This window comes from Plasmodium vivax, chromosome 12, assembly GCF_000002415.2.
Source record: "Plasmodium vivax chromosome 12, whole genome shotgun sequence".
Lineage (NCBI taxonomy): Eukaryota > Apicomplexa > Aconoidasida > Haemosporida > Plasmodiidae > Plasmodium > Plasmodium vivax.
Window position 1 is genome coordinate 1,195,143 of NC_009917.1, and position 25,365 is coordinate 1,220,507.

Below are 25,365 nucleotides of genomic sequence, written 5' to 3' on the forward strand. Positions count from 1 at the left end.
AAAAAAAAAAAAAACTACTTCCTACAAGGTAGGCACTCTTCTGTGTACTTACGTGGGGCACTTTACATACAACAAGTGCGCGTTGGTTAGGTGATTCGAATCGGGGAGCACACTCCACACGTTGCGAGCACGGCGAAAGGGTGAGAAACAAAATGAGCCACAGAATGACATGCAAGGAGAAGCGAAGCAACGAAGCGCAAGAACAATTTCGATTTTTTTTGTTCCTCATTTTTTAAGACTCCTCCCCCTTTTGAGCAGCGCTTAACACCGTTTCGGGGTTCCCTCCGCTGAGAGCTCCCCGGTGAGTGCAGCAAAAGGGGGAGGCATCTGCATCGGTCCCTCTTCCCTTGGCAATGCAAGCGACGTTTTTCCCCGTTTATGCTTCCCTCAAACAAATGGAGAGGGACACCAACTCGAATACTCCCCTTGCCAACCGCACGCCCATCTGAAGAGTAGGATCGACCGCGCCAGCTGCCGTAGGGCCACGGCCGCAAAGGGAGTCGCCGCCGTCGGGAGGCAAAATTGTATCCCTCGCCCACCCCCACACAACCCCACCCAGCAACGATGAACAACTTCCTGGTGAGGGTCCACACGGAGGACGACCAAATCAGAGACGAACTTCACAACCAATTCGCGCAGAACTTCCTTTCGGGGAACCCCCCCAAAGAGGCGCCACACGGCTCTCAAAAATGGGAAGAAGCGCCGAGCGACTCTCAAAAATGGGAGGAGCCGCCAAAAGACTCTCACAAATGGGAGGAGCCGCCAAAAGACTCTCACAAATGGGAGGAGCCGCCAAAAGACTCTCACAAATGGGAGGAGCCGCCAAGGTATCTCCTCACGGAGAGTTACGTAAACACATATTTGACTCCCTTCTTGATTAGAAGTGACGAGGGGGGTCCGTACCACAGCGTGTTTTGCCAGCTGGATGTGGGGGGTGCGGCTAACCACCACCAAGGCGATAACCACCGCGAAGGAGATAGCCACCGCGAAGGAGATAGCCACCGCGAAGGAGATAGCCACCGCCAAAGCGATAACCGCGCCGGGGGCGACCGGCACACGCTCCTGCTGCAGCTGTGGGGGTCCCAGATCTACTTCGAAGACATGGAGGCGGAGGACTTCCGCGTGAAGACAAACCAGCAGGGGAAGCAGTTCCGAGAGTACAAAATAAAAAACAGAGATGTGCTGCTGCTTCACGGCAGTTGCACCTACGCAGATGTGAAAGACTTATATGACTACCTTAGCAAGAACAAAGAGGACTTGGAAAGCGCGCTCAACTCACTGGAAGGAAGTTTCTTCCTCCTCTATCTCCATTATTCAAACGAACATGCAAAGGTACACTTATGTACCGACGCTTGGGGAATGAAATCGCTCATCTTCTTCTACGAGCAGTCATCCATTGTGCTAACCAATTCGTATGGCCTGTTCTTTAACTACAATTTTAATTTCACCAAAGGGGAGGGAGGCAATTACCTCTTTGATGATTTTTCAGTTGAGGAAGAGCTCAACGTGGTTCACCACCATGGGGTGTTTCAAGCAGAAGATAAGCCTCTTCCCAAGTGGAGTGCATCCCCCACAAAGGGGAGACAATCACAAAAAGAAGGAGAGATGACCCCCCAAAGTGTTATTATCAACGAGAAAGTCGGCACACAGATACCCCCCTACTACATTTACATACTAAATATATTTAAAAAAAAAAAGGTAATATTAAATAGAGTCCTTAAAAAGACCAGCATCTACACCAGGTACACCGATTGGACTGGCGACCACCTCTCTGTTGAAGAAAATTTTAACCGCATCTGCAATTTTGTTGAAAGGAATTCCTCCCTACTCGGTGGTCATGAAAAAGAGTGGACTCTCCTGAAATGGAAGATTCACAACTCGGTGGGGGACCTCATTCATGGGGATGAGGACCAACGGAGGGACGCCCAGACGGTGCTGAACAACAGTTTCGTTCACCTGTATATGAAATTGCTAAGTGGAGTCATTGAGAGGAAGATCGGGGAGGTTTTCCCCATCTCGGGAGGGCACTCTGCAGTAGGGAAAAATCGCCTGAACGGTGCAGGTGAGAATGAGCAAAAGGGAGAAGCAGGAAAAGCGGAGAAAACGGAGAAAACAGGAAAAGCAGGAAAAACAGAAAAAAAAAGAGAAGCTGAAAAAGCGGGAAATTTTTCCTTTTTACAGAGTGCTTCCCGCAGAGTGAAGCGCGACCAAGTTGGGGGGAAAGCCCACTCGGTGGGGATCCTCTTCTCGGGAGGGATCGACTCAACCCTGCTGGCCTTAACAACGATACGGGCCTACTTCAGTCGGTGTGCAGACGGGTACGTCGAGCTGATCAACGTCTCCTTCGAAGACAACGCCGTCGACAGGTACACCGCCCTAATGGCGTACGAACAAATTGTGAAGTTGCACCCGCACGATGACATCAGGTTAGTCCTTGTGGACGTCTCCCCGAAGGACCTACTCAAATACGAGCGGATTATTTTTTCGTTGATGTCTCCGAACAGCACTACTATGGATTTCAACATTTCGGCTGCCTTTTTTTTCGCCAACTTGGGGAGGGGGGTCCTTTTCCCGCGCTCCTTTTTCCGGCGCCCGGAGTGGGCCTTCATCAGGGCGCGCGCCTCTCCCGAGCTCAACGTGGTGGGCGCGACCGCGAAAGGGGTAGCCGCGAAAGGGGTAACCTCTACAGGAGTAACCTCTACAGGCGTAACCGCTCCAAACGCAGCCGCTCCAGCCGCTCCAGTCGCTCCAACCGCTACCGCTGCGAAGGCCAAGTGCAGCGCGTGCGAGTTCGTCAGGAGCGGGAAGTGCGTGCACGGGTGCTGCTCCGCCTGCTGCAGGAAGCTGCGCTACGTCTACCGGAGGGAGTTTTCCGAGGGGGGGGCATCGCAGGAGCCACGCAGTGGAGGCATCTACCAAATGGAGCGAGACGCACACCAGGGAGGAACTGTCGGGGGAAAGCATAGCGGAACTGTCGGGGGAAAGCATAGCGGAACTGTCGGGGGAAGCCGTGGAGGGGGGACCCTCTACCTAATTGTGAAGAAGAAGAGGGTCCCAATTAACTTCGAGCTTTTCCCCGAGTGCCCCGCGCACAGGGGCCGGGTGTACGATTATGGGCGGATCGACTCGCTCTTCCGGGAGTTCAGCAGGGAGGTTGGCAGTGGGGCGGTTGGAAAGAAGGAGGTTGGAAGTGAGGCGGTCGTCAGTGGGGAGGCCGTCAGTGGGGAGGTTGCCAGTGGGGACCTATACGAATTCTGCAGTGACCCTCACAACCCCAACTTCGTAGACCGCTTTGCTGCCAAACACGCGGAAAACGACCCCCTCACATTTGAGCAAATAAAGAGCCTCTTCTCCGTTAAGGCGAAAAGGAAAGGCCATCAGGGGACCAGTGCGGACGAGCAGAGGGAACCATTTTTCGTAGGAGAGGAGGCCCTTAAAGAGGAGGCGCTGAAAGAGGAGGCCTTGAAAGAGGAGGCGCTGAACTACCTCAAGAGAGACCTTTACCAAAGTAGCAGTGACCCCGACTGCGTCGCTCAGGAGGGTTCGTACCAGTGCGCCCACCAGCTGCTGATCATTGGTAGCGGGGCGGATGAACTGTTTGGAGGCTACTACCGCCAGAATAGCGGGCACCTGGTAAGGGGAGAGCGAAGTGGTGAGGCAAGTGGAGAGACAACAGGAGAGACCGGAGGAGAGACCAGAGGAGGGGCAGGCAAACCCAAACGGGGAACACCCTCTAAGAAAAACGAAATGATGAAAGACATTAGAAGAATCTGGAGCCGAAATCTGTACCGAGACGATCGCATCCTAAGCTTTAGTAGCTTCTCTAATAAGGTCCTTTTATACCCCTATTTGGAAATCAGCCTCGTTGATTTTCTCCTTTCGGTTTCCTTTTACATGGTAGAGGCTCCCCTTGGGGGGTCGGCACAGAGGCAAGGGCCATCCTGTTTGAAGCCAAATGTGACAGAGGGGGAGGAGCCCTCAAAAGTGAGGGGCTTATGGGAAGATCTGGACGAGTGCTCCCGCCTGTATGATCTTATGAGGACCCACAAAGTTAGCAAGTGGGTTCTACGCATGGCGATCTTCTTCTCGCAGGGCAAAGAGTTGATGCTCTTCAAAAAAAAGGCTATTCAGTTTGGCTCAAAAGCGAAGAACGTGCGGATGTACATGCGGGAGTGGATCTCCCTTGAGGGAGGCCGGCTCGCAGGGGGGGAGAAGCTCACAGAGGGAGTCGTCACAGAGGAGGGTGCGGCTTCAGGGGGGGCTACCTCAGGGGCGCTGCACGCTTCTCCCAAAGGGCTCCCCCCCAGCGACAGACAGAAGGGGACTGACAGGTACACCCTGCTCTCCTGAGGGGGGTAGCGGTTCATGCAAACAGAGGTGAGGACGCAGTTGCCGTTGGCCGCTAGTGCCGCTGACCGCCATTGCCGCTGACCGCAGTTGCCGCTTCACACCCGTGGCGAGAACCCCCCTGCGTCAAATTTTCTCCCCTTAAAAATGAACGGGTTAGCCACCACCGCTAACGCTGCTAACGCCGCTAACTCCGCTAACGCCGCTTTCCATCTGTTTGAGGGCCGCGCCCACCTGGCCAAAGGGAACGACGAAGACCGTGGCGAACTCCTTGTAAGTGACCTCCCTGTTCTTCTGCTCCACCGCTTCGTAAAACTTCTTCACGTTATTGTTATTCCACATGACGTGGTCAGTCTTGTGCTGAAAGAAGTGCTCCTCCTCGTAGTTTGCAAAAATGAGCTCTCCCTCCGCAGTGTGATATACCTTCGTGTAGATTAAGAGGAAATCGAAGAAGTAAAATTTCTTTTCGCTTTCGTCTAAATCTTCTATCCCTTGAGACCAGTACACATCTTCTATGACATTTTTGTGAATGAGGGGGACTAACGAGATGGGAGTGTTTAAGATGCGGTGCCCAAGTAGGAGACCCACGTTTTTCGTTTCGCTAGTCAGTAGCAGCGACGTGATCCTCTTCGCGCTTTCTACGTAATCCGGGGCGTTAACCTTCTTCACCTTCTGCAGAAGGAGCTCCTTCAGGGCGGCAATTTCTGCGTACTGATTTAGGTTTATTATGGTTAGGAATCCCACCACGTTGTTACCATCACCACTGGAGAGGTCCGCTTCGCCACCTGCTGCTACATTTTCAGAGGCACCTTCCTTCTCGCCCACGCGCTGCCCACTCGCCACGCACAGGAACTTCCCAATGTTCTGCTGGTCGCATATGATGCTTACCAACTCCTCGGTGCATTTCAAATTGGGATAAAGCTCCGTGCTCCTCAGCAGGATCCGCACGTTGTCTTTGTACTTGTCACTGGGGTCTATCATCTCGAAGTCGACTTCGAGGAGGTCCTCCCCGCTGCCTTCGCTGCTTCCCCCTTCGCTGACTTCGCTATCCTCTTCGCTCCCCGATCCTCCCCGCTCCTTCACCTGCCCCTTCCGCTTCAACTGCTTCATAACCTTCCTTTTTCTGCCCCCTTTCGCACCCGACTTTTTTACCCCCTTGAGGGACTCGCTTCTCTCCACCCCGTTTCTTCTTCCACCAGAGGGGTGCTTTCCCTTCCCATTCTTCAGTTTGCCGTTTTTTTTTTTCTCTCTAACTTCACCGTGGGGGGTTGTTCCATCTGCGATGCCACCCTCCAGGGGGGCACTGCCCTGGCTGGACTCTCCTTCCGAGGGGCCCTCCCCCTGCTTTGCCATCTCTTCGGAAATAGCTATCGATCTGGAGAGGAATTACTTAGTGCTTGCCGAGCAGGCTCACCAGTTAGCGCGTCACTCGCTTCTTCTCCCCTTCGGGGGCTCTCCTCCGTTCTGAGACCTCCCTGCGATGTGCTTACACGGAACGGTTACCCCCACTGGTAGTAGGGTCCTCTCATCAGAGCGACTGACACGAGTGTGATGAGAGACTCCTTGGGGTGAATGCTAAAAAGAAATGCTCGTTCTTCCAGCCGCTTTGCCTCAAGTTCGTTCGTCCCTTTTTGCGTATCCCCCGTTGTGAGCGAACAAAATTTGGGGGAGCGACTTTTTTTTTTTTCCCCGGGACCGCCACGGAAAGGTCAGAAGGTGGGTCGCTCACAGTTGGCCTTCCCCGAGATGGAGCAAGAAAAACGAATGAGGAGGAAGTGGAACGACGGGTGGACTTCACAACACACTGTTATGCTAGCTGACCGGGCGAGGAAAAAAAAAAAAAAAAAAAAAAAAAAAGCGAACGGAGAAGAGACGGAAGGAAGAAGCGCAAACAGAAGTGCAAGCATAAGTGGAAAAAACGTGTTAACTGCGGAGGCACAGCTTCCCCCCTGGCCAGTCCCCCACCTCGTCAACCCCCACCTCGTCAACCCCCACCTCGTCAACCCCCACCTCGTCAACCCCCACCTCGTCAACCCCCACCTCGTCAACCCCCACCTCGTCAACCCCCACCTCGTCAACCCCCTCCCCTCGAACCATGCAGTATGATCGCGTGCAGGCGCTGGTGGAGCAGTTCCAGGAGGACAAGTACGTTCTGAGGGCTTACGGGAAGATCTACGCCCTGAACAGGTGCAAGGCGTACAGGAGCGTGCGCGTGGAGGACGTGGAGAGGCGCAGGCGCGCCAGCGGAAGAGGAGAGGAGCGCCCCGCCAACAGAAGTGGAGAAGAGCACCCCGCGAAGGGGGGTGGAGAACAGGACGCAAACAGAAGTGGAGAACCCCCCGCCAACGAAAGTGCTAAACACGCCGCAAATAGAAGTGCTAAACACCCCGCCAGCGGGAAGTGCGCCGCCCCCCAACTGGAGGGCCTCACCCGGATCGTGGACGAAACGCTCCGCCACTACACGAACGAAACGCTAAACCAGTTCTGCGAAAACGACGAAGAGCTGGCGCGAGTCTACAGCCAAATCGACCAGTGCAGCTCCCTCTGCCAGGAGGTGGACTTGGTGCTAACCAACCACAAAAATGAAATCACATGCATCTCAAGAGATATAAACGAAATACAAACCCTCACCGAAACGATGAACCAAAAATTGCACAACAGAAAGGTCACTCTAGAGCTACTCAACACCTACATTAGAATCATTCTAGTTACTCCACAGTTGATATGTGCAATTTGCAAGGGAAATATTAATGAGCAATTTATAGAGAACGTAAAGGTACTTACGAAGAAGCTAGAGAACTGTAAGCACTGCTCCTTCGATGCCTACCCGAGCATCCGTTCCTCCCATGTGGAGCTACTCAAGCTGAAGAATAAAGCCATTGATCGCATCCATAGGTTTTTTTTAAACAGTATCAATGACATACAGTGTAAAAGGAGCAATGTGCACTTCGTGCAACAACACTTGGGGAGGTTCCACGAGCTCAATGGGTTCCTCTATAATAACTGTAAGGAGATTTACACCCACTTGGTGAAAGAGTACGTGGCCATTATGAATCGAACGTATTACAATCTCTTCCGGAGCTACTTGCAAGATTTGGAGAAGAAGAAGGTCGTGTTCAATGGGGAGATGACTGTGGGGGGGTGGGCAGGTGCGCATGAGGACTGCGCCGGCGGGTGCAGCGACCCGCACAGTGGCTCCTCCAGCTGGCAGGTCAACTGGCAGGCCAACAGAGCCAATTTGGCCAACCGAGCCAACTGGCAGACTAACCGATCTAACTGGCAGGCGAATCGAGCCAACTTGGCGAGCCCCCCTGGGGAAGCGGGCGACTCCCTCGTGCCGGGGATACACGCCAACCTGAGCCTCCTCTCAGCGAAGAACAAGATGATGAACATGCTGGGCTTCGGCTCCAGGGGGGGCGCGGCCTCGCAGGACAGGAAGGAGAGCCTTTTCCCGCTGAACGGCCGGGCCGGCGTGCTGCTCGACTTGGCCTACCACCCGGGGGGGGGGACGCTCAGCAGAGAAGCGTTCAGCGGAGAAGCGCCCACTGGAGAGCCGCCAATTGGAGAACCACCCGCTTCCAAACCGCCAACCGCAGAACCGCTAACCGCTGCCACCCCGCCGGTCATCTTCCCCGCGGACGACCGCCCGCACTTCTTCGAGGCGATTTACAAATCCGTGAGCAAGCTCTTCCTCGACACGGGCACAGCGGAGTACCTCTTCCTCTGCAACTTCTTCCGGAACTACGAGAGCCACGAGTTTCTGTTCCTCTACGTATACTCGAAGACGCTCTCCCTCCATTTCGATTTCCTGCATGTCTACCTCAGCGACACGTTTGATGTCATTTCGCTCTTCTGCATCTACATGATTAATATGCACAATGGGTGCCTGGCCAAGAGGAGGGGCATCGCCCCCCTGTATGAGTTTATCCACCGGGTGCAGAGCCTCGTGTGGAACCGAATCGACTACATCGTTGGGGAGAACGTCAAGTCGTTGGCGACTCCCCTCGAAGTGGGTCGCCACACCCCCGCTAACCCCCCCCAGCAGAAAAACCATTTATACCATTTTTTCCACCTGAACAGTGCCCAGGCGGGGAGCCCTTCCAGTGAGTGTGCCTCCCCCGAGGGGGTGTTCACCACATCTGCAGCGACCCATTTGGGTTCTACGGACCAGGGGGAGCCCGACGAAGAGGCAATCATTCGAAATGCCTCTCTCCAATATGGCTCTTCTTACGAGGGGGTTACCCACACGAACAGACACCCCCAATCAGATGGCACTCCCCCCCACGGCCACACACACCCCGTAGTTAAAAGATTTGCAGATTTCTACTGCTCCCTAGTTGTGCTCACCAAACTGTCTCTCCATTTTGAGAAACAGCACCATGTGAGGATGTGTTGCGGGGTGGTCTCCCCAAATGAGAAGGGAAGCCCACAAGGAAAGAAGACCCCCCCTTCCACCACAGTGGGTGCCCCCCCCGGGGAAGAGCTTCCCCATAAAGAGGAGGACCCCATCTCAGCAGATCGTGATAGCGGGAAAAGACCCAATTCGAGTGACCCCTCTGGTGGTGACCTGCAAAATGTGAAGCAAAATGTGAAGCATACGATAAAGGAGAAACGCCGAAGCGATAAAGCGGACAGCCAAGTCGGGTTAACTGACGGTGGGGAAAACCCCCCCCAGGGGAACCGCGCAAAAGACGCACAACACAACATGGAGGGATCGCCCCAAACGGCTCAGCACACGAAAGGAGACCAACCCGTTGAAGAAAAATACAGCCACCTAAAGGACCTCATCGGAAGGCTAGAAGAAAGCATAATCGACGTGCTAGCGGTCCATAAGAACCAGTTTGCACACACGAGAGAGCAGCTCCTCTTTCTCATTAACAACTACTGCCACGTGATAGACGTGATGAAGCGGAACACCATTGAGGAGGAGAAGATCGAGCGGTTCGAAGCACTCCTTAAGAAAGAAATAAACGCTTACGTGGAGCACCAGCTGAACCACTACGCGACGGATTTGATTCTGTTCGTCTGCACGCATGAACAGATGGTGGACAAGTTAAAGAAAGATGGCCAGCATCCCAGTGATTTCACATCTGAAATAGATGCAAAATTAATGGAATCTGTGGCGGTTCAGTTTACCACAAAATGGAAGAACCTTTTTAAGAACATCAAACAGGAAGTTACTCTCTCCTTTTCCCACACGGATACCTCCGCACAAATTCTGAAAATGCTAAACACACAGATTCTGTTGTACTTCACCAGGTTCCATCAGCTGCTCAAGGGGTTCTTCGCCCGCGCCCAGCCGCCCCCCTGCGTGCAGAACCTGCCCTCCGTCGATGTGGTCCTCGTGCAGATTAAGAGGGACGCCAAGGGGGGGGACTCCTAGGGGGGGGGCACTCTCATGGGGTGAACTCTCAGGGGGGGGACCCGTATAGCGATCCCCATGCAGAGAGTCTCCCCAGCAAAGCGGCCAAAGTAGCCTCCCCTTCGGGAAATGCACCCCCAATACACACGCTTGACATTACTCCCCCGTCTTTCCCATTTTTTTTCGCTCCACGCGGCGACCAACTCAGCCGAGCGCTGATTGATAAAATATTAAAATTTACGGATCGGAAAATTTAGTCGCATCGTACAAAAGGGGGAAGCACGTATACGTGGGGAAAAAAAGCAACGCGGTGGTGTAGAAAGAAAAAAAAAAAAAAAAAAAACCAAATGCCTCGTGCGGCGCATCACGAAACACATCGCGACGGTGGAAAGGAACAAATTGGGAGCCGCGCAACGCGGTCGGCCAGCGATGGCTGTCGGGCGAAAGCGGACGCATAAAAATACACCTCGGAGTGTGTCCACGCGGGTTCGCGCGTATGCAGCACGTACAAGCGCAGGGAGAGACGCGCTACCAAAAAGGGGGAAGAAAAAAAAAAAAAAAAAAGAAAGAAAGAAAGAAAGAAAGAAAGAAAGAAAGAAAGAAAGAAAGGAAGAAGATGAGGATGATGAGGATTGGGCTAATGTTTAAGTGGTGCCTCCATGCCCTCTCGGCGATGTCCATCTGTTCGCTCAGTGCTAACTGCTCTCTCAGCCGTGTCCCCCGTTTTAACTCCGACTCGCTTCGCAACAGGAGGTCTGTTCACTTTGGCGCCGCAGCCGCTCCGCGGTTCACAACGACCCGGGCACGAACGAAGCGGTGAAGCGCTGAAGCGGCGAAACGGCGAAGCGGCGAAACGGCGAAGCGGCGAAAGGACCGCCCCCCCTCCCCGCCTGGCTCTTCAACGCTAACACTGCTTGCACGAAGTCACATTCTCAGTCGACGCCTCAATGTCCAGCTCCCCATTCGCAGTCACAACGGCGGGGCCATAGTAGGCCATGGCGTTCCTGGATTTGTAGTACTCATTTCGCATGGCACTCTGGGTTAACTTGACATCGTATCTGTGGCTTATAGGTTCAAACAGCAGGCCCCAAACCACACTGAAGAAGAGACTCATTCCTAGGAAGAGGCAGTAGAACCAATCCAGGGATTCAAACAGCACACTGTTAAATAGGGTTAAGGCTAACACTTCTACGAAGGCCGTTGCTATGAAACAGACCCCACATATCCACCCCCAAGCTTCTCCAGCCCCCTCGGAATGATACACCTCCAAAAAGAAACAGCCAGATCCGTACAGAAATAGACAGAATGCATCTATCAGCCTTGAGCTAAAATATAGAATCCATGACGAACCCGCTCCGATCTTCTCCTCCATCCAGGGGTCGTCGAAGTAGTAGGAAGATGCCATCAAACAGATTAGGGACAAACTCCAAGACACGGTGCCTAGGGTGAAGAGAGGAAAGGGGAAGCGCGGCATGTGCTGATTGCACGGTAAATGGGAGTATACACCCATGTTGAGGGGGGCGAGCAAAATGGAGAGCAGCCTTCCAGAAGAGCAGCCTCCCAGAAGAGCAGCCTCCCAGAAGAGCAGCCTCCCAGAAGAGCAGCCTCCCAGAAGAGCAGCCTCCCAGAAGAGCCGCCACTCAGAAGTGCCTCCTCTCCCTACCCATGGACGTGGCCTGCAGCAAAAACTTCGTCCCGGCTCGGTACCCTCTCGATTGCTTGATGCTAAAAGGGGCGGGAAGGTTTGCATGAAAATGGGGAAGTGCGTTTTAAAATGGGGAAGTTTGCGTGAAAATGGGAAGTGCGTTTTAAAATTGGTAAGTGCGTGTTAAAGTGGACCATTCCGTGAAAGCACTTGTTCGGGCCACTCCCCAATCACACACTGGGGTGGGAGCACCAACACCCCAAACGACTCTACACATGCGCTTGCACACGCATGGCGGAATAACTCTCCCTCTTCAGGTCGGAAGAACTTACCTGCTGTCATCCTCAGTCAACTGCAAAAACGACATGATCAGTAGCGTCCCCAGGAGAAACCCCCCTATACTAAAAAGGACCAACGGCATTGGCGCGTTGCCGACACTTCCTGGTAGTGCCCTCAAAAATTTTAAAATTCCCAAGGGGTTCTTCCCAATTAATGTTATAGAGCAGACCAACAGGATGTACGAAATGAACTGGATGAGGAATCCTACGCGCAGGTTAAAGTTCATGAAGAAGTCCCAAAATGGCTCAAACTGGGGCCCGCGGCCTTCTGGGGCTTCCCCCGGGCGCACCACGTACGTGAAAAACATTTTGCGGGGGGGGGTGGCAGTTTGGTTGGGGTGGGGGCCGATTGGCTGGGGCGGAGGCCGACAGGTCTGTTCGTGTACTTCTCACACGTCTTTCACGTCTTTCGCTCCTCACAATTTCGCTTCTCACAATTTCGCTTCTAACACTTTCACTTCTTCCACTTCTGCCACTTCCTACCCTGGCTGGCGTTCGTCGCGCGGGCCGAGCAGTTGCTGTGCTGTCTAAATGGCTGCCTTACCTTCTGCGTCCTTTGCGCATGTGTTTCGGGTGCTGTGCATGCGTTCACCGTTCGCCTGTTAGCAGTTGGGCCTGTCGCTATTTCTTCGCTTCGTTCTGTTCGCGCTGTTCGCGGTGTTTGCGGCGTACCTGATGTAACTGATGTGCGTGGTTCACGCGTGGGCAAAACGAGGGGGCAACGGCGCACGGGCAATTCGCAGTGGACAATTCGCGGTGGACAAATCGTAGTGGACATATCACGCTGGAGAAATCACTCTGGAGAAATCGCTCCGGACAAATCGCGCTGAACAACTAAGCAGTCCCAATTGCTCACCTCGGACAAACAATTTTTTTGTCACACGTATGCAGTTGCGGGGGCGGCGAAACGCTGTTTCCTCCGTTCAGGGGTGCGGTACGTGTAGCATGCGCAGTACATGTGTGTGTGCGTGTGTATACGAACGCGCACAAGGGGATGCATTCGGGCGTGCCACGATTAGCGTCCACGTCAGCACAGTTGCTGAGTCAATTTTTTTTTTTTTTAATTCAAAAAAAATCTCACGCTGAGTTGCGCATGTTCGTGTGTTACGCGTGCGGTAATCGGTTAATCGGTTAATCGGTTAATCGGTTAATCGGTTAATCGGTTAATCGGTTAATCGGTTAATCGGTTAATTGGTTAATCGGTTTTCCAATTTTCTTCATTCAAACATTGGGTTAAACAATGGAACGTGCGAATTGGTTTTACAAACGCGGGGGCGGAGGTGGAAACAAGCAAACGCTTCATTCGAACGGAAAAGCAGAAAAGAAGACGAAGAAGATGATGAAGAAGAGTACGCGAAACGCGGGTTAGCATTACCTGTACGTTTGTGCATATGCGTGTTATTTTATTTATTTTTTTTTTTTTCTTTTGCCATAAATTTGCGTGTACACACAATGTAGCGCTAGTTTACCTTTGTGGAATTTTTTTTTTTTTTTTTTTTTTTCTTTCCTGTTCATAATTTTTTTTGTTCTTAAGCGGATTTTTTTTTTTTTTTGGTGGGAAAAATATGTACATGTGCAGGCGATTGTGCAGCGACGTACACATTGAAGGGTTATCCCACACCGCTGCTGCGCTACACTTTGGGGGGGAAACCAAATGGCGACTCCCAAGTGACGCAGAAAGTGTCTTCCCCGCAAGTGCGCTCTTGCACACGTGCGTGTATGCATACACACCAACGCGCGCTTACATACAGAGTGTCCTTGCCGGTACACGTCCCGCTCCGTACAGCCTCGAAGCGACGGATGGCGAATGCGCCAGGGGATTTCCATTGCTTTGCAGGAGTGTTTTTCTGCGTGGTGAAGAGGCCTTCCTCCGTGGTGAAGTGGCCTTCCTCCGTCGTAAAGCGGTCTTCCTCCGCGATGAAGTGACCTTCCTCCGCGGTGAATTGACCTTCCTCTGTGACCGCTTACCAGGTATGCAGCAGAGGTGCGCCACATGCGCGAAATAAAGCGGTATGAATGACGCCACTTCGTTGGGTCCCTGCACTGTGCACAACTCGACAGCGACGTACGCAAGTGGGCAGCGACGTACGCAAGTGGGCAGCGACGTACGCAAGTGGGCAGCGACGTACGCAAGTGGGCAGCGAATCACCACCGTTTTATTTCTACCCGCGGTGACCTCACCAGTCCACGTGTCTACAGTTATGTCAAAACAGAAATTGGAGCCTGGCACGTTGCAAAAAAAAAAAAAAAAAAAATGACCAATTTCTCCCCGCGTGTGTGCATGGCTACCTCAAAAGGAGTAGCAAATTTTTTTGTGTGTGCAACGGGGAAGGCTATGACCCTTCGTGAGGAAAATCCCAAAGTAGACAGGGTCACCCTCCATGGGAAAGGTTCTTCATTTGGCACTTCGTCCGATCAGTGGGAGGAGGGTATACATTCACTCTGGGGGAAGTCAACTTGTGCTAACCAAATTGTAGCTCTGTCCTTCCCATTTGGGAAAATAAATAAATAAATAAATAAAGCAACATCGAACGGATGAATGAGGGGACGCCCCTCCCCCCTTGGCAAGCTGCAAGGATTCACCCAAGTGTCATCCATTGCTACCTTTGGCGTGACCAAGTTCAGGAGCACTCCACCTCATGCATGCAACTGCCTATCTGCGCAGGGGTATAGCCACACCGTTTCCACGTCAGCCACGGTTTAAGTGTGCATAAGAGTGTACCTATCGGTGCACCTGCAAAAAAACAGCTGGTCTGTAGCAGCCCCCAAATGTGATTATGCTAATAGTGGACGCGGCCACCTCTCCCAGGGGAGACACTCCTCCGCTGTGCACACACACCGTTAAGCAGAGTGCATACAGTTTGAGTTGGCCCTATATGTGCACCTCCTCGGGCACAACACGTTAACAAAGTGAAACTTAAAAAAAAAAAAAAATGCCAAAATGGGGGTAACAAAAAATGGGAGTAAAGGATAGCCTGGGGGGGCACCGCATGACCGGCGTGGGGCCAGCCGAAATAGGTGGTGACCACACAGGTGGCAGGTGCTCCAACATTGGGACATGCATAGGAAAAAGCATAAAAAGGTACACGCGCGTATAAGCATATGTCTACGTAGATCGCTATGCTAAGGTTGGCTTTATGCCAGACATGTGCTGCCTCGCCCTTGATTAACCCAACTGGACAGCAGCCAGGATATGCTTCACCTGGGCAGCTAACAGGGTACACTTCACCACGATGACTCCCCTTTCTTTCCCGGGGGCACCCTCACAAGCCGCCCCTCCGAGCTGCCTCCCCCGGGGGCGCGGGATAATTAGTGCCTGGCGAGGGATAATTGGTGCCTGGCGCGCCCTGGTTCTTGAGGCTCTGCACCTGCTCAAGAATCTCCTGCAACTTCTCCTTGGGCGTGTTCTTAATAATGGCTAGCTGCTTCTGCTTCTGCCTAATTTTATCTCGAACGAATCTGAGTCTGTCCTCCGAGTTCTGCAGCATCAAGGCATCATACCTATCGACAATCATAAGGTGAAAATCGAAAGCCGCAAAGGAGGCAATCTGAACGAAGGCTTGTCTCTCCTCAGGATCAGAAGGATCTACTTGAAACTTCTCCAGTTTTGCATCTATGGATTCTTTTAAGTCGTTTCTTAACTTGATGTTCATAGATGCAAATGACTGGTCGAGTTGCTCCATCAGTTGGGACTCCATACTAGTGCACTGCGAATGAATCCGAATGATCTCATCTACCATTTTTAAGCTCTCCTCTGCATCTGACAGTCCCTTCTTGTCCTCGATGGGGGAGATCTTCCCTATAATGCACGGCTCCTGGGAGACGATTTCATCAATAATAATTCTTCCCCTCACTATCCCCTTAACAGCTAGGTTGTTTCCCACTTTAGTAACGTCCTTAATTTCTGCATAAACTGCTAACGGGGCCAGCACTCCCGTTTTGTGATTGAAGAAACACATGCCGAAGATTTTCTTTTTACATCCATTTAGGGTTACTTCCCTAGTCATGTTCTTAAATATGTCCTCTACATTTTCCCCATTAAATTGCATGTAGTCTTCGAACCCTACTTGTAGTGGCGATGGCTCATTCGACATTTCTTCCAGTAGAATTGGGAAAAACCCTAACTTGTTATCTTCGTCAAATTCGCTGATCCACTCGTTGATTCTGCCCTTCACATTTCGGGGCACCTCCTCGATGATAGGTTTGTCTGTTAGGCTTATTTTGTAGTTTTCCGCGTGTAGTGTGTTTATTTTCTTTTTCTCCTTTCGCTCTGCCCTGGGACTTCCATTCCCGCACAGTTTCGAGATGGCCCTGCTGGAGAGGTAGCCATAGAGGGGCGCCTTGCCCCCCCAGCTCTTCCTGCGCGAGTCTCTATACCCAACTAGGTAGCACTCATTGGTTAGCACACTTTTGTGCCTCTCGCTCGGCAGCGCGTTTCTCTTGGCGTGGGTCCCCACCGGGGGTAGCAAAAGGTTCAGCACCAGCAGCAGTAGGAGCAGTAGTAGCAGTAGCAGTAGCCTGCGGATGCACCAGCGGAACACGACGGACGCGCCTTTCATGACGTACCGAGCCCAGCTACATTCGTTTGTTCCCTCCAACGCGTTTATAGCTACTCGTGGGATGTGCACGAGGACTGCGGGTTGAAAAGGTTGACACACGAGGGGGGGAGCGGCGCCTTACTTTCCGTAGAGCGAAAAAGAAAAAAAAAAATTCAAAGAAGCCGCCATCATCGTATTACTCCCTGGGTCCCTTTTTTCGCCAGCTCATCGGGGAAGCAGCCATGTGCGAAATGCGAAAGCGTAGGCGTTGAGGGGGCAGCTGCGTTGCTTTATTTTTTTTTTTTTTTTAACCGCGCGTCGATCGGGTGAGATTACGTCAAGGCAGTTGTTCGTTTTTCGCTTTTCATTTCGCCCCAAATGGCGTCAACGTGGTTTCTCTTTTCTCGCCCCGCTTTACCGCTCAACGGTTTTTCCTCCCCAAAGGGGCACTTCATCGTAACGTAATGGCGCGCACCGCTGGGGGAAGCAGTGACGGAAACGTCTACTTGACGTGGTGGCGATGGCTAAGCGGCGTAAAGAAGGGCATTCCGATTAGCGGTTACTTCGCTGCTTTCACCGCCGACTCCACCTGTCGTGGGAAAAGAGCGAGGGCACCTTGCTGCTACACCTTGCCGATGCACCTTACCGCTTTACCTTACCGATGCACCTCCCCCTGTTTGGCGCAAACGGGGGGCGGAGTGGCGCTGCCCAATTGAGCGGCCCTTGAAGGACTACCCCGCTGGCCTCTAACGTTTGGCGAAACTGAAGACGAAGGGATGAACGCAGTTGGCTTGGAGGTGACCAGAGGAATAATTGGGGCAGTTAAACTAAAAAAATTGGAAACTTAAAAAAAAGAAGGCAAGGAAGAAGTGACGCTTCGGGGGAGGACCTCCACGCCCCGTGGTGATTAGCGGCCCTGTGGTGATTGGCGGCCCTGTGGTGATTGGCGGCCCTGTGGTGATTGGCGGCCCTGTGGTGATTGGCGGCCCTGTGGTGATTGGCGGCCCTGTGGTGATTGGCGGCCCTGCGGTGATTAGCGGCCACGGATCCACTCGCCGCTTTGCATCGCTTCCCACCGCTTCGCGCTGCTTCGCGCCGCTCCCCCGCTACGCATCCGCGGGCGCCTTGCCCTCGGAGGGGAGGGGGCTGTACTCCATGTGGTAGAGGCGCCTGACGTAGAACACCAGGGAGAGCAGCACGCTCAGGGCGAAGACGACAAACAGGCTATACAGGTAAAAAAAAGGAATTTTCAAAAAAATATTATCCTTCCGTTTGTACTCATTATAAGTCCTCGGTCTCGTATGGGTCGGGTGAGAAGGACAGTTGGCATCAACAAATCCAATGCGGTTCTTCTGAATGTCAAAAATAACTTGCCTGTTTTTAAAAAAGGTTAGCCCTAATATGGGTTTGTTATTCACCTGTTTCTCTATGCCCTTGCACCAAAAGCTTTCCTTCTTGTACAGATACGAATGTGGCTGCCACTTCATTTTATAATTGTTCGAGAGAGTGACAAACAGATCGGGCAGCCCCTCCAGGTATTTCCAGCACTGCACCCCGTCTACGATCTTAACGCACATGTTCTCCTTCGCGATGATACTCTTCAGGGACTTCCTAAAATCGTCGAATTGGACCAACGGATTGTTAAACGACTCGTTCGTCATCTTCAATCGCTTATTCACATCATACGCGTTATTCATATCTTGGATGCACAAAATGTCAAAAAAGTAATTTAGCTTATTATAGAGGTCCTCCGGGATGTGAGTGAAGGTGCTCCCCGAATCCACCAGCATCTCCAACCCCTTGCTGGAGCTCATCATGTTTGTTCCGAACATGTCCAGCCCCCTCACCTTGATGTAGTAGTAGTACTTCCTCGTCACGTTTTCCCAGACGACTTTTTCCGCCTCTCGGAGGGCCACCTGTGGGTCCTCCCCCGACTCGCTTAACGACTCGCTTACCGGTCCGCTTCCCTGCCCGCTTACCGACTTGCTTCCCCCCCTCCGCACGATATACGCCGGGTCGTACCCCCCCGCGATCAGCTCGCCCCCATTCTCGGAGATGCAAATGGTAAACACCTGCTTCAGCTGCGGGGCGTTGTCGAAAAGCAAATTGACGAACGTGGGGATTCCCTGCGGTTTGGAAAGACTCATCCCCAATACGCCCGTCGCCTGCTGGTACAGGAACAGACTCTCCTCGTGCATGTGGCACCCCATCAGCTTCCTAAAAGTAACCCTCTCATTGTTATAAGACACCACACTAACTACATCTGAAAAGTAGAACCCACTAATTTGGGAACCCTCACAGTAGGACTGCATGTACTCACATTTCCCCTTAACACAATTTAACTTAAAAGGACACTCCTCATTTTCGCAATATAAAATGGAAGACGTTTTGGAGTTATTAAGGTTAAAGGGGTTCTCCATATGAACCCCACAATTCTTGCATCCTGCACAGGGGAAGCTCAAGGAGGATGAGCCCGTGTCCAAAATGAGGGAAATTCTTTGCTCCGGGGTCCCTATATCAATATCTAGAAAGTAGTAGGCATATTCGTCTATATCTCCATACAGCTTGTACTTGTAGAGGAGGTCCTTGCTGTGACCCTCCGTTGACTCGCTTCTGCCCTGTACACTCAACGCACATAGGGTTAACACACAGATGACTAGACGGATGAGACGGGAGAGGGAGCCGCGACCGGGGGGCCCCAAGCTCGCTCCGACCATTTTTCCGGCCCGTTTGTTCCGTTCCGGGGGGTCCTCAGGGGGGGCAGCGCAGGGGGAGCAGCAGCAGCGGCAGGAGCAGCGGCAGCAGCAGTTGAAAAGGGTGATGAGCGGTTTTACTGGGCTGATAAGCGGATTAACTCGGCTGATGGGCGGCTTAACTGGGATGATCCGCGGCTTGACTGAGCGATACGCAGCTTACCCGCGTCGCGCCACGTTCACCCCCCAACAGCTGGCCTACCCCCGGGCACACGCGCGCGGGTCCCCTTTGCCAAGTTCAACTCCTGGTGAGGAGAAGCCAGCCGCACGCAAGCCACGACGTGGGGGGATAAGCGGTTCTGCTCTGTTATGCTATGCTATGCTGTGCTATTCGGGTGTCCTCGTGGACTTTGTTTTTTTTTGCTTCTGACTCGTCAACATGTATATGCTCACAGAGGAAGCTTTCATTTTTAATTAACGCCTGCGGTGTTAATGCGTGGGGGGGAGACGCGCAGGGAGCGCACGGGTTGGAAGGTGGACGGTTGGACGGCTGAACGGTTGGACGGCTGAACGGTTGGACGGCTGAACGGTTGGAAGACTCCCGCGTGGGTGCCTACCTCATAAGCTACTTCTCGCGTGGATCGTCTCACCTGTAGATTTCTTCTTTCACTGGCCGCCTCCCACATACACGCGCAGTCTCAGCTTCGACTCGCCACGATCGTGCGATCTCATGAACGCACTTTCACACAGATGGGGAAAGGTACTCCCTCCAGCTGGGCACACATATGTGCATGCAGAGGGTCCCTTTTGGGTGCACATCTACCTGTGCGCACGCCTGGGCGGAACTTTCGCGTTCACTCCGGGGGTAGCAATCAATCTAGCAAAGGCCTCCTTATTCTTCCTTCTTCTGTGTGGTGTTACAGGCGGCTGGGGAAGGGGACCGCATTCAGTACATCTCGCTGTGCCTGCTTCAGCTGGTCTCAGTTCATCCCATTATTCGCACGCACAGTTCCATTAGCATGAAATTTTTTTTTTTTTTTTATAATCGGCTAGGTGCGCGTTGCGTCACGTGTCCCTCGAGTTTTACCGCCTCGCGTTCGTTTCGCGCATGGCTAGGTGTGTAACTTGGGGGTTCAAATGGGCTGCCAAAATGTGCGGCCGAAATGTGAAGCCAAAATGTACCGCCAATTTTATCCCTCTTAATGCGAAGGGAAAAATCCGAACGATGACTGCTTGGCCGTTAAGTTGTTCACAAAATTACCAACTGGTGTGACGGCCAAATGAACACTTCCCCTTTTCAATCGCTTTTTTTTTTTTTTTTTTTTTGAGAGAGGGAATCGCAAGGGTCGCGTGTGTCACTATGGACGGATGTGCAAAATGAGCGGAGTGATTTTCCTTTGGATTAATTTTGCGCTCATCCAAAAGGGCGGCGAAACAAAAATGGAGAGAGGTGACACCGGCATGCGCTCTCCCCTCCAATCGGGGTTGGCGCAAAGGTGGGGGGGGATACTTTACTCTCACGGGAGAAGCGGAGAACATACAACAATGGTTAGCTTACCAGGGGTAAAAAAAAAAAAAAAAAAAAAAAAAAAAAAAAAAAAAAAAATATAAAAAAAAAGTGTAAAAAAATAAAGCGAAACGAACAAAATGGGGCGAAGCAAATCGAACGTGGCGACCTCTCACCCTTAGCAGCTTCCTCCTTTACAATTTCATTGCCAATTTGGCCAAATTGGCCAATTTTTTTTCCTTCCTGTGTTATGGAGAAAGGGACAGCACTGTCTCCCCGTTTGTGTTTCCCCCTTTGTATAGCTTTTCCTTGCGCAGGGACTACTCCTCTCGCCCAACCCCCCTTCAACTCGCTCTGCTTATCCGTTTCACCCTTTTCGGCGCGCACAAACAGGAAGGGGGCGGCAACTTTGGCGACTCCGCAGAATTGCAAACAGTTGTGCAGAAAAATTCGGTCACCTCAGCTTCGTTCACGATCTGCTTGGGTCACGCCAGCCTCGCTCACTCAACAGATGAGCAGAGCTTTAGAAATTTTCCACCCACGGGGGAGTGTGCCATTAGTTGTTAATATGTTCTCCTTTCCCGCATTCGATCATCGAAATGTGTCACGCTGGTTTGGTATGTCACATTAAAAAAAAAAAAAAAAAAGGAACAAACAAACTGCGCCAAAGGGAGGAGAAAGGCAAGTTCGCAGGGGAAGAAAAAAAAAAAAAAAAAAAAAAAAAAAAAAATGAACACAGCTCACGAGGAAATCAGTGGCATACGACATCCCGGTGTAGTCACATACATACGTATATACGTACATACATACGTAGGTATGTATCTATCTGGGCGCACATCGCGGTAACTCCCCTTTTCGGATGGGCCAAACGAAACCTACTCAGCCTGGTGGGCGTGCCTTTCATGTGGCCACGTTTTGCGCGACGCCGGATTTGTTCGTCCCCGTTGTTCGCGGCAAAACCCCTCCACCAACCAGTTTTGGCTAGCTCCAAAAAAAAAAAAAAAAAAAAAAAAGTAAAACAAAGCAAAACAGCCATACATAGGAAAAAAACGCAAATTTTTAAAAAAAACACGACAAAAATGTAAAACGCGCAAAAACAGCGCGAAGAAGGAACAACTTACTCCGCCGCTAACCGTGTCATCACCAAATGGTACATTTCCGGGTGAAGGGAAAGGGGGCAAACCGGGGGGCGCCACGATTTCCAAGCGTACCCCTGCATGGTATGCTTTTTTGCATACGTTGACTGTTTTTTTTTTTTTTTTTTTTCTTTTTTGTGACATGTAGCCGACATTGCAACTGACCCAATTCCATTTGCTCTTCTTAAGCGCGGTCGCCACCTCGGCACAAGTTTCGCGAAAAAAGGAGAAGCATATAAACCTCTATGTAGGGGCGGCGTACCACTTTTGTGCGCGTAAAATCTATTGCGCACCGCCCCTTGGTTAATTCGCACCACTGAGGGGAGAGTGTCCGAGGGTTGGGCATCCCACCATACACTTACCTACGTACATATAAGCGCTCTTTTATGAACAAATTAATTACCTGCGTATGGTTTAAGCGCGCACTGCTAGGCGATCCCTCTGCAGGGGTAAAACGGAAAGTATAGCACTTCTTCCTTCCCGTGTCGATAGGGTGGGCTAACCCGATCGGATCGTCCCCGCTTCTTCCCCTTCACCCCACACGGTTGGCGCGAAAATATTACGTTCAACGACCGCGCGCAAAGAGGAAAAAGCTTTTCTCAAAGGAGCAACTAACTAGTACATGTATGTACACGTGAAGAAATTAAATCTTCACAATTGTATGCATACGCGCAAGCGATACTTTCTCCTCCGAAAGAATTTTTTTTTTTTTTTTATAAAAAAGTTAAAAAAAAAAAGTTCATCCCAAAGAGAGGCTTCCATTCATTTAGCGGAGAAAAAAAAACTCGAATTTTTTTTTTTTTTTTTTTCTTTTCATCTAGCATCGCCAAAATGGTTGAGGGGGCTAAGGATAAAAGTAAAAATGGAGCGGCAGAGTGGGGTGACAAAACAGCTTCTCCAACGCTTCAACACTGGAGTGGTGATGCCGCCCGTGTGCCCACCAACGTGTAGATATACCCGCGGATCATCCAGGGGAAGTCCCCCCGGAAGGACTCTGCATACCCACGTTGTAACTTCTTCCCCCCCTTCGCAGAAACCGCCATGGATAAAAAAAAACAGGATAGTAAAAACAAAAAGAACGCCAAGAATGTAAAGGGCAACCCCAAGGCAGCAGCCAGCGGCAATGACAAGCTGGGCAAGAAGAAAGGAGCCGACAAGGAGAAGAAGCAGCTGTACAAGGGGAAGGTTAAGAAGAGCCTGGGCAAGCAGGTGGGCGGAAAGAACCAGCAGGTGAAGAAGGCCGCCGCAGAGGAGTCCAAGAAGAAGAAGAAAATCACCACCTCCATCAAGTTTAAGCGGTAAGTGGGGTGCCGTATCAGTTTGTAGCCTGGCGAAGGGGTGACTGACGCCCCGCGTCCGTTCATGCCCCGTTGGAGATGTCACCCTACATGTTGCCGCTACCCACATGTAGTCACCACCCACATTTCTCTGCTACCCCCATTTCGCCGCTCCCCCCCTTGCAGACCCAAAACCCTGAAGTTGCCCAAAAACCCAAAGTGCCCCAAAGTCATCAAATCGTGCTACAAAAAGACGCTGGACAAGTATGGCATTTTGAAATACCCCCTGACGTCCGAAAAGGCCATGAAGAAGATTGAGGAAATCAACACCCTCGTTTTTATTTGCGACAAGAGGGCGGACAAGAAGAAGATCACCAAGTCCGTGAAGAACCTCTTCGGCATAAGCTGCGAGAAGGTCAACGTGCTGAACAGGTGGGTTATCGGAGAGGGAGCAAGTGATAGTGATAGTGAGAGGGAGAGGGAGGAAGAGAGTGATAGAGATAGTGGGGAGAAACCCCCTTTGCATTGGGGAAGGCACCCCTGCGGGTGCACGCCTCTACATACTTACACTCGCACATACGTGCGCGTATGCGTAACCTTGCACACACCCCTTTGCTCACTTGCGCCGCCCCCCCCTGCAGACTCAACGGAGACAAGAAGGCATACGTGCGCCTGTCCAAGGACCACGACGCGTTGGAGGTAGCCAACAAGATAGGAATTCTATAATGAAGGAAGTTTCCTCTCCCCAGGGGGAATAAGTGCTTATCGGCTTATTGGCTTACTGGCCTATCGGCTTATCGGCCTATCGGCTTGTGTGCAATGTGCGCGTATGCATGAGCGATGGCGCGACACGTGGGTTGATCGCATTACGCCGGCGGTGCCGCTCACCCCCTTGGGGGGAGTCGCCCGGTGGAACATTTACGTCCCTTTTCGCACTTGCCTTGCGAAATTCATCCACAATTTTTTAAAAAAAAAAAAACGAAAAACTGTCCAAGAGGAGAAAAAAACGTCGAATTTAAAAAAAAAAAAAAAAAAAAAAAAGAAGCGGCCATTTTGAAGCGGCGTGGCGTTAACTCCTATCAAATGGGGGTAACACCGCGTGGGTGGGTAACACCACATGGCCGCCTCCCTCCCTAGCTGCTTACTTCCCGCTTCAATATCTCGTACTCGCACTCCTCCGAGTCGTCCGACGCGAAGTTATCCGGCGAGCTCTCGTCCACCTGGAAGGAACACTTGGTCTTATAAAACGACACCGCATTGACATTGCTCTTCAAAACGGTGCACACGATTTTGTGCACTTTGATTCGTTTGCACAGAGCCTCCAGCATACCGATGAGGTGCTTGCCTATCCCCATCTTGGTGAACTCTGGCACGATCTGAATTTCGTAGAGGTAGCAGATGGTTGTGTGTTCATTGGGTGGGTAATCTGCCGTCAGTCTGTAGTGCACGAAGCAGACCAGAGAGTGTTCGGCCAGGTTGGCTAGGTAATCATCCGCATCCTTCTTACCTTCATTCTCCCCTTTGCTGTGTTGTAACCTTTGGAGGAAGGACATATTAGCTTCGCTCCCCGTGGGCAGAGACTCAGTCAGGGGGTGCTCCTCCGATGGGGTCTCTTCTTCAGTAGGCTGATGTTTCTGGACAAACCCCAGTATCAATTTGCACCTGTCGCTGCGTAGCTCCTTCCACTTCTTCTCATCCGACCATCCGCGATTTAAAAAGTTACTCTCGTTGTAGAGCCGCTCCATGTTCGCCTTGGTCATACGAAGCAGCGTTGTGAAGACGGCCTCGCCTGCTTGGCGCTTCTTCAGTTCGAAGGCGTTAACGGATTGGAAGAAGACAAACGGGGGGGGTGCCCTCCCTTGGTCTGCGTGATCTGCGTGATCTGCGTGGTCTACGTGGTCTCCTGGCCCCACTCCCGTTTGTGGACCCGCTCCACCCCCCCGCTTCACCAAAAAGTACCTCCTAAAACTGCCATCGATAAAGTCGAAGATGCTGTCGTTCTGCTTGCAATTTTTTACCACTCTGATTAGCTCTCCATTGTTGTGCTTTGCATGTCCCTTGTCCTTTCTCCGGCGAGACCCCTTCTTGCGGATGCTCCTCCTGGTTTTGCTAATTCTGGAGGACTTCCCCGCTGCCGTTCCGACCACATCCGTCTGGGCAACTTTCTCTTCGCTTTGATTGTTCATGTGGAGGGGAAAAAAAAAAGAAAAAAAAATTACCCAGTTTGGTCAGCTCCTTTCAAGGATACCATCCACGGGGACCCCAAAAAAAATAATACAAATTCCATCGCCCACAGGTGGACCTCACTCTCCCTCCCCCCAACCCCTCCCTCAGGCGTCACTTCCCAGCTGCAACTACGTAAAATGGGAAAGAAAAAATGGTGCTGCGCTTTCCTCTATTGGGGCAAAAGACAATCGATGGAGATGCCACTCACCCCGCTTAGGTGTCAAAAAAAAAGAAGCCCAACTGCTTCATAAACGTGTGAAAGGGCCACGTTTCAAATTTGGCTTCACCTCTGGGAA

The 25,365-nt window shown here is 51.8% G+C and overlaps 8 protein-coding genes across 8 annotated transcripts, besides 28 other annotated features; 3 read left to right on the plus strand and 5 right to left on the minus strand.

Moving 5' to 3' along the window:
* Positions 1-564: 564 nt before the first annotated feature.
* Positions 565-4,737, plus strand: PVX_116670 (hypothetical protein, conserved; the record flags this gene model as incomplete). The annotated part of the gene is made up of 1 exon (XM_001615578.1): positions 565-4,737. One exon carries the CDS (start codon positions 565-567, stop codon positions 4,348-4,350), a length of 3,786 nt encoding a protein of 1,261 aa, XP_001615628.1. The 3' UTR covers positions 4,351-4,737.
* Positions 2,440-2,466: a microsatellite.
* Positions 2,595-2,617: a microsatellite.
* Positions 3,626-3,778: a microsatellite.
* Positions 4,120-4,226: a microsatellite.
* Positions 4,392-4,446: a microsatellite.
* Positions 4,504-5,700, minus strand: PVX_116675 (hypothetical protein, conserved; the record flags this gene model as incomplete). The annotated part of the gene is made up of 1 exon (XM_001615579.1): positions 4,504-5,700. The coding sequence occupies one exon, from the start codon at positions 5,698-5,700 to the stop codon at positions 4,504-4,506; it is 1,197 nt and encodes a 398-aa protein (XP_001615629.1).
* Positions 4,873-4,981: a microsatellite.
* Positions 5,076-5,116: a microsatellite.
* A 742-nt stretch (positions 5,701-6,442) lies between the features above and the next one.
* PVX_116680 (hypothetical protein, conserved) lies at positions 6,443-9,730 on the plus strand (the record flags this gene model as incomplete). The annotated part of the gene is made up of 1 exon (XM_001615580.1): positions 6,443-9,730. The coding sequence occupies one exon, from the start codon at positions 6,443-6,445 to the stop codon at positions 9,728-9,730; it is 3,288 nt and encodes a 1,095-aa protein (XP_001615630.1).
* Positions 7,164-7,257: a microsatellite.
* Positions 7,971-7,995: a microsatellite.
* A 565-nt stretch (positions 9,731-10,295) lies between the features above and the next one.
* On the minus strand, positions 10,296-12,000 carry PVX_116685 (hypothetical protein, conserved; the record flags this gene model as incomplete). Its single annotated transcript, XM_001615581.1, has 3 exons — positions 10,296-11,149; positions 11,373-11,434; positions 11,687-12,000. 3 exons carry the CDS (start codon positions 11,998-12,000, stop codon positions 10,614-10,616), a joined length of 912 nt encoding a protein of 303 aa, XP_001615631.1. The 3' UTR covers positions 10,296-10,613.
* A 1,037-nt stretch (positions 12,001-13,037) lies between these two features.
* Positions 13,038-13,082: a microsatellite.
* A 412-nt stretch (positions 13,083-13,494) lies between these two features.
* Positions 13,495-13,570: a microsatellite.
* A 652-nt stretch (positions 13,571-14,222) lies between these two features.
* Positions 14,223-14,244: a microsatellite.
* A 711-nt stretch (positions 14,245-14,955) lies between these two features.
* On the minus strand, positions 14,956-16,554 carry PVX_116690 (hypothetical protein, conserved; the record flags this gene model as incomplete). Its single annotated transcript, XM_001615582.1, has 1 exon — positions 14,956-16,554. The coding sequence occupies exon 1, from the start codon at positions 16,249-16,251 to the stop codon at positions 14,956-14,958; it is 1,296 nt and encodes a 431-aa protein (XP_001615632.1). The 5' UTR covers positions 16,252-16,554.
* Positions 15,131-15,157: a microsatellite.
* Positions 15,215-15,241: a microsatellite.
* Positions 15,299-15,322: a microsatellite.
* A 782-nt stretch (positions 16,555-17,336) lies between the features above and the next one.
* PVX_116695 (aspartic protease PM5) lies at positions 17,337-18,947 on the minus strand (the record flags this gene model as incomplete). The annotated part of the gene is made up of 1 exon (XM_001615583.1): positions 17,337-18,947. The coding sequence occupies one exon, from the start codon at positions 18,945-18,947 to the stop codon at positions 17,337-17,339; it is 1,611 nt and encodes a 536-aa protein (XP_001615633.1).
* Positions 18,139-18,179: a microsatellite.
* Positions 18,302-18,329: a microsatellite.
* Positions 18,948-20,372: 1,425 nt separating the features above from the next.
* Positions 20,373-20,411: a microsatellite.
* A 354-nt stretch (positions 20,412-20,765) lies between these two features.
* Positions 20,766-20,857: a microsatellite.
* Positions 20,858-20,992: 135 nt separating this feature from the next.
* Positions 20,993-21,018: a microsatellite.
* A 478-nt stretch (positions 21,019-21,496) lies between these two features.
* Positions 21,497-21,617: a microsatellite.
* A 549-nt stretch (positions 21,618-22,166) lies between these two features.
* Positions 22,167-22,294: a microsatellite.
* Positions 22,295-22,430: 136 nt separating this feature from the next.
* On the plus strand, positions 22,431-23,809 carry PVX_116700 (60S ribosomal protein L23a, putative). The gene is made up of 3 exons (XM_001615584.1): positions 22,431-22,864; positions 23,030-23,275; positions 23,485-23,809. Exons 1-3 carry the CDS (start codon positions 22,608-22,610, stop codon positions 23,567-23,569), a joined length of 588 nt encoding a protein of 195 aa, XP_001615634.1. The 5' UTR covers positions 22,431-22,607; the 3' UTR covers positions 23,570-23,809.
* Positions 22,706-22,962: a microsatellite.
* Positions 22,980-23,062: a microsatellite.
* Positions 23,553-23,629: a microsatellite.
* Positions 23,755-23,780: a microsatellite.
* Positions 23,810-23,976: 167 nt separating the features above from the next.
* On the minus strand, positions 23,977-25,163 carry PVX_116705 (N-acetyltransferase, putative; the record flags this gene model as incomplete). Its single annotated transcript, XM_001615585.1, has 1 exon — positions 23,977-25,163. Exon 1 carries the CDS (start codon positions 25,027-25,029, stop codon positions 23,977-23,979), a length of 1,053 nt encoding a protein of 350 aa, XP_001615635.1. The 5' UTR covers positions 25,030-25,163.
* Positions 24,726-24,767: a microsatellite.
* Positions 24,981-25,009: a microsatellite.
* Positions 25,164-25,365: the final 202 nt, after the last annotated feature.